At 37.4% G+C, this 7,139-nt stretch overlaps 1 protein-coding gene across 6 annotated transcripts in view; it reads left to right on the forward strand.

Moving 5' to 3' along the window:
• LOC107090931 (microtubule-associated protein tau-like) overlaps positions 1 to 7,139 on the forward strand; it is a 51,012-nt gene that overhangs the window by 26,452 nt on the left and 17,421 nt on the right. For 4 of the 6 annotated variants that reach the window (XM_015384578.1, XM_015384584.1, XM_015384582.1 and 1 more), the window contains 2 exons: positions 1,347 to 1,370; positions 6,515 to 6,543. In XM_015384578.1, the coding sequence (XP_015240064.1) occupies positions 1,347 to 1,370; positions 6,515 to 6,543 (53 nt within the window). The remainder of the gene's footprint in view (positions 1 to 1,346; positions 1,371 to 6,514; positions 6,544 to 7,139) is intronic. The other 2 variants (XM_015384580.1, XM_015384583.1) reach the window with 1 other exon arrangement.

Consider the following 7,139-nt stretch of genomic DNA (forward strand, 5'->3'; position numbering starts at 1 on the left):
AAAAACAGATTATAATTAGAATGCAGAGATTATAATTAGAATGCAGAGATTAAAATCAAAATACAGAGATTAGAATCAAAATACAGAGATTAGAATCAAAAACAGATCAAAATAAAAAATACAGATATTAAAATTAGAATACAGAGATTAGATATAAAAATACAGAGATTAAAGTCAAAACAAGATTAAAATAAGAATGCAGAGATTAGAATTAAATACTTAGATTAACATAAAAACAGATTATAATTAGAATGCAGAGATTAGAATCAAAATACAGAGATTAAAATAAAAATACAGAGATTAAAATCAAAATACAGACATTAAAATCAAAATGCAGAGATTAAAATTAGAATACAGAGTCTTATAATCAAAATCAGAAGTCTCAGATTATAGTCAGATTGCAAAGATTAAAAACTTTAGAAAAAAAAATTTGAATTAGAATATTGTAATTAAAATATAGACTTCTAATTTTTCTGTCAGTGGACTTTTCCATATTTTAGGCCCTAATTCTCACCCTTAGGAAATCTATCTCTCTTTCTGTATTTCACCTTTTTTTTTTTACGCTTTTTCTCCTTCACATCATTGGCTAGTGTTTAAACCATTGAGAACCCCAGATTAAGATTAAGATTATCCTTTATTTTCCAGGGCTGTTGAATTTGTCTTGGTGAATAATAATAGTACATCAATAATGCATCGATAATATCACTCCTGCAGAAATGCAGATAAATTAGAAAGTCGCCATATGTAAATTAAAAATGAATAACAGGAAATCGTCGATACCTGTAATAGTCAGTGTCTCAGTGTTACCTGATTAAATAAATCAGCAGTTTATCGTAGTTCTATAGTTAAAAAAAACGTGGTTTCTGTTTGTTTTTGTCTTCAGGCTCTTTAGTGTTTATGGTGGCTCCTTTTAATGCTGCCATATAAAGAACAGCAACACAATCACTGCAGTAAAACAACAAAGAGCTTTTCTTAATCTAACTGTGAATGATGGTTATTTTAGAGCAGAAGAGGCCAAAACACATAGTGGCCGAATCTGTGCATCTGCTGCACAGATGTGCTAAAGTCACAGCTAAACCAGCGGCTAACAGGGTCCTCATGCAAGCCTGAGTTTGCAGAAACCTTTGGTTTTCTTTTGCATATTTACCTTCATACCTTTGAATCTTTTCTGGCTCTGACTGACAGGGATTGGCTGCTGGCTTCTGCATTAACTGAAGACTTCCTGTTTGCGGCGCATTGATTTCCTCGCTAAGAGTGTTTGCATTAATCGGTCATGAAGCAAAAACACATTACTGACTGAGCTCTTGTGGTTTTTTTTCCATTTGTCTCTCATGCTGATCAATAAGCAGCAGGAGCTGCGTCTGCAACAGGTAGGCAGCTACACCGCTTCTTTATTCCACTTAGAGTCATTTACCTGCAGCTGAGCTCCTGTGCTGAAGCAGTGCAATGATGTCAGCAGTTTATTGACTAGATTCTGTAATTATTCTGCTGGGATTAAATTATTTACTCCTATCAATAAAATGCAATAAAAAGGTAAATTTTAAGGAATGTAACTACACTGCAAAAATGATCTCAAAAAAGTAAAAATTTCTTAAATTAAAGGTATTAACCCTTAATTTGAGCAGGTAAATAAGGTGATTTGCCCATGGAATTAGTATTTTTACCCTTAAAATAAGGTATCTAGATAAAATGCACTTGAAATAAGACAATGCGATTGTTTTTTCTTATTTTAAGTGTAAATTGTCTTGTTCCATTGGCAAAGTGTCTCACTTAAATCCTTAATTGAAGAAAAAATGCACTTATTTTAAGAAGAAATGACTTAATAAGATTTCATTTTTTTGCAGTCTTTGTTTGAAAAAGGTTAATGATTTTTCTAAAGCTTTTTATTTTTTCTGTGGATTTCTGATTTTGCTTCTTTGTTTTTATTTCAATTCAGATTTTCTAAAGATTTTTAATCAAAACATTTATAACTTCTTCTTTTTTTTTCCCCCCAAACATTATTGTCCTAAAATTACGATAATATTTGTGTAACCGTACAAGAAGAGCATTTAAAAAAAAGACATTTAATTGATCAAATAAAAGTGTTTTTTTGTGTGTAAGTTTGTTTTATGTCATATTTTAGAATTATTAGATCTTAAAATTATTCTTTAACTGAAGCATTTTTCTTTATGTTCACAAACTTTACCCACAGTTTCACAGTAAATGTTTCCAACGAGCTTTGATTTTTACGGAGCTCCCTCATGTTTCACACATGGGTGATCTTTAGTGATTGACATCCTTATAATATAGCCACACATCCATTATTCAATTATAATAATAATAAACACATAAAGTAATGTCAAGCTGCTAAAAAAGGTCATCATCCAAATGTGGATGTCTTCCTATTATATTGACTCGTTTCAATTCATACTCATCTGTCTTCTAAAGACATTGGGGGGAATTTCTTTTTTATTTTTAACTCTAAAAATATTTTTCTGTATCTAAAATTTGATAAAATTAGATTAAAAATTATTCAAGTATTATGATAGTAAAACTAATTTCGACATAATGGTTTTATGGTTTAATGATATTTAAATGATTAATATGCTAAAGGCAGAAAATTTGCAAACTTCTCTATTACACTGCAAAAAATTATCCAAAAATAAGTTAAAGAAATTCTTAAATTTATTGTATTTAGCCTTAATTTTAGCAGCTAAATAAGATGATCTGCTGATAGAATTAGTATTTTCACTCTTAAAATAAAATAATAGGATAAAATGTGTAAAATTCAGCTAGATTAAAAGCAGAACTCACAAATAATCAAGGGTTTTTTTTTTCACAGGAAATCAGGCAAAGTATTACAATTGTTAGCAAACAAAGATTCATTTAAAAAAATAATAATAATAAATCGCACTATTACCAAGAATCCAAAATTCCATTCAATAATATTTCAGTTTAAATGTTAAATAACGGAAAAACCTTCACAACCAATTTATAAGTTCACTCAAAGTCTCAATTTATATCAGCCAAAAACAAACAAAAACATCCCTAATAACTGAAAGTCCAAAACTGTCCGTCTGTTTTTATTTCTAATAATAATGTCCAAACAGGAGTTCCATACGCTCCCAACCCAAAGTCAAATCCTGGAAGCGTTTAAGTCCAAAGTCCTTTCCAAAACGAAAAATCCAAACAGCAACTTTAAATGTTAATTATCTTGTTCCGTTGGCAAAGTGTCTCACTTTCCTCTTCAATTCAAGAAAAAAATGACCTTATTTTAAGAAAAAAATACTTATTTATAATAAAAATGTTTGCAGTGTAGGTTTTAAATGTAATTTAAAACCTTTGAAGGTTAAATCTTCACATAAACATCTGACTAGCTGCAAGGTTAGCATGTTTGTCTTTACAATAAAAAGCCTGACAAACTTCAGGAAACATCAGAAAAAAAGTCAAACATATTTACTGCAACTTATAATAACTTATAATACGATAAACCAAGAAATCCAAATGAGCTGCAAAAACATAAAAGCATAAAAGAGATAACTGCAAACAAAATATGACACCAAGAAACTCAAAGGCTAACGTAGAAACAACTAAACAGGAACAGCTTGAGCTGCGTTCAGACCAAACGTGTTTAAAAGGCGTCTCACGCCTCAACTTGGATATTTTTGCACTTTGAAGTCAGTCATATGTCAAGAGCGTCATCGACCTGCTTGATGCGCGTCGAACAAAGTGTGTCTGATGCAGGTTGGAAAGAGCTTCCCTCTTCTTTCCTTGACCGCTAACTTGATAACAATTTCTATGCAACTGAGAGTGGCTTCCGTTTTAAGATGTTTTAAGCAAGAAAATGCACCTGTAAAAATTTTTTTTAAATATTCTGTAGTAGTTGCTCGGTAACAGTGGGAATCCCGTTTACAGTTGATGCTCTGGGATTTCCCGTTCCTGGAAAGTGATTAAATGTCTCACCTTGAACGCACTAACCGTTTCCAGGTCCCAGATCAATAGCTGACACGTCTCATCGAGCTGCAGGAGTCACATTTTCAATTCTAGCGTTTTCCGCGTACATTTCCAAACACGCTCCACATGTCACCCAAAATGCGCCTAGTGCTTCAAACGCCCTACTGGACCTCGCTCCACAACAATCCCGCCCCCCTTGATAATCGACCAATCACATTCACTTTATAGTGGGAGAATTCCCAAATGCAACGGTTGAAAACGCCGCTTCCCTACAACTTTAACCAATGAAAGGTGCAGCAGAAACATGCTGTGTGAGGAGGCATTCAAGTCCGCTTGGAAATCTGATTGTTTTTTTTGCAAATTTTCGTACAATTCAAACAGTGTTAATGTTTTCAGCAGGGTGGCAACAGGGGGGACAAGGGTTTCTTCAGGGGTGGCAATTGCCCCCTCTATGGGAGAATTATCCTGCCATAATGCCAGAGCACATCATTTCAATTTGAGAAAAGAATTTCATCTTCTTGCACTCAAAACTTATAATGCTCACACTCAAAACATGCGCTCTCTCTCAAATATTTTCTCTTCTCTCTCAAATCTTTGTTTCTTCTCTCAGATTTAATGCTTCTTGCACAGATATTTTCTCCTCTCGCTTGCCTCCTTCTCTTCGCGCACAAACCGCGCTCTGCTCGAGTCTCAGATACGCTCGCAAACCCGTAGGCTCTGCTTGCGGATTTTTTTTTTGCTCTCGGACTGCAGATGGATCGTAGCCTAGCAACCTTTCCAGCCAATAGAACGGCAGCCTCGGAAAGGGTGCGCTTGTTTAACCCTACTGAGTGTGCCTGTGCTCCTAAGCCACTTATAAGAGCGTCAGCTGAAACTGCTATTTACAGCAGTTTTGTGGCTCGATTCAGCAAAGTTCAGTATTTATGGATAACCCAAACAATTCTGAATTAAGTAATTTAAACAATTAGTGGTTTGTTATGTACAAAATGAAGGTTAGTATAATGAAGTATCATTTTGGAGACGTAGAAACAAGTATTAATTTCAAAATGTAGGGGAAAAAATACATTTTTTTTACAGAAAGTTAAAATGTTTGATAGTTATTTCCAATTATAATTCTCCCATACCCCTCCGTTATACCTCTGGCTCCGCAGACCACATGTAAAGCAGACGCCTGACTCTGAAAACCCGCTGAGTCTGAACGCAGCTTAGCTCCTTATAACTGGAGTCCTCAGTCACTGCAGCATTACTTCTTTAATATGCAAATGATTGACAGGTTATCTCAGTTATTCCCTCCTGAATGTAGCATCTGTGTTTCTCACTCAAGTGTGTTTTTCTGCCCAAATCCATCTCTTTTTTTTGATTTCCTTCATAAAGTTCATGTTTTCCCCTCATTGCATTTTTTTATTAATGGGGAGGTGGAAAACAAGTGCTGTCAATGTTCTGTAATCTGCTTTTCAAGCCAAACTAGTGAGGCCAGCTAATGGTGGGTTTCCTCCCGCTGAACCCGGAGACGCTGAGAAGGTCATTGACTTTGCGGAGGCCGCCTCGTCTACAGAGCCAGGAAAGAAGGCGGAGGGAGACTGTGGGAAGAGGTTAAGTGACTCTTCATGGGTCTCCGAAGATCTGAGCTGCAGGTCAGAGATGAGGCAGGAGGTAGAGGCCAGCAGGGGGAGCCCTGAGTGGACTGGAGCTGCTGACTCTCAGAGGGCAATCAGCCTTGATGCATCTGAACGCCTGGCGGAAATGAGAAATCCACCTGGGATGTCTTTAGTCCGCAGCGCAGCTTTGGAAGATCTGACAGTCATTGAAGACCAAAGCTTACGGCTTAACCAGGAGGAGGGGGCCATCTTGGAGCAAATAAAAGATGTTCAGACTGTGGAGGGAGCTGAATTACAGCCTGACTGTGGAAACAAAAGCGTTTCTTCAGAAACTGAAGAAAGTCTTCAGAAACAAAGGCGGATGAAAGATCCGCCTCCAGCTCCAGTAACCGGGAGCTTCTCTGAGGGGCTTCGTCTTGTCGCCAAACCGCCGTGTGACTCAGAGACTGAGTCACCGTCACACGGGGCCGGCGGTTCAAAGCCTGACATTTCCAGTGCCTTACAGAAGAGCAGTGTTGCTCAGAGCCCCTCCCAGAGCCCCTCCCAGAGCCCTGCAGCCAGGAGGTCTCTGGTGCCGGTCGCAGTTTCCAAAGGTCTGTTTGCTCATGTTCAGAACCAGCCCTGCTTCAGTTAACGCCTTCCACATCTTTCAGTTACCAACGCAGCTTGGCCTCTCTGTGGTGCAGCACTTTTCCTCCAGATTATTTCTACCTTTAAACTGAGCAGCTTGTTGTCCCCCCCACCCCACCCCAACGTTAGCTTTCTGTTTCCATCTCTGCCCACCCAGCCTGCAGCCCCATGCAGACACTTTCTGATGTTTTTAAGTCACGCTGCATGCTGCAGACCCGGCACAGCTTACTTCATGTTTTGCTTTTTCGTTTATGACACTCAGAGACACAAACATGTAACTGATGTTTAGCTGAATGGATCTGAAGCTAAAACTAGAGCCATGCTCTAAAACTGACTCTGTTTTCTTTCCGTAGCTCAAGCAAAGACAAACAACGGAGAGAAGGTAGGTAACCAAAGGGATCGACAGTTTGGTGTAAGGTTGTTGGAAAAGGATCATTCTGGTGAATTAAAGAAATCACTGATAAATAATGTTAAATTATTGGTCCTTACATGGATCCCTGTGGAACTCCACTAATTAAACATTAGGTTCCTGTAAAGCTGGTAAAGATTCTCACACATCAAGGTCAGAGTCATTCCAAAAAAGATGAGAATCAATCCACTGGACTTTGTTTCCAAATTTAAAGACGTTTCTCTTCCATCCAGGAAGATTTTTCAATCCAAAATGTCAGAAAAGCGTTTAGTTCCAGGTTTTATCCAGCAGCCCAACAAAGCCTGGTTTTAGTTTAGAAAACATGCTAATTGAAACGGACAAAGGACGTTCTTTAGAGGACCAGAACGTTCACATTTAGGACAAAGAAGACAGGAGGTTTGAGAGGAGCGTGAAGGAAGCCATCTATGGTAAAAAAGAAAAAAAACAACCTTAAAAGTTTCAGCTTTCAGAAACCTTCAATGCAGCGATAGAGTTGATTCCTTCCCGCTATCATCGCAGCCAGACCAACTATCCCCTCTAACGACCCCCCTTTCAGAGACATAGACAGG

This window comes from Cyprinodon variegatus, unplaced genomic scaffold (assembly GCF_000732505.1).
Source record: "Cyprinodon variegatus isolate N-32 unplaced genomic scaffold, C_variegatus-1.0 Scaffold316, whole genome shotgun sequence".
Lineage (NCBI taxonomy): Eukaryota > Metazoa > Chordata > Actinopteri > Cyprinodontiformes > Cyprinodontidae > Cyprinodon > Cyprinodon variegatus.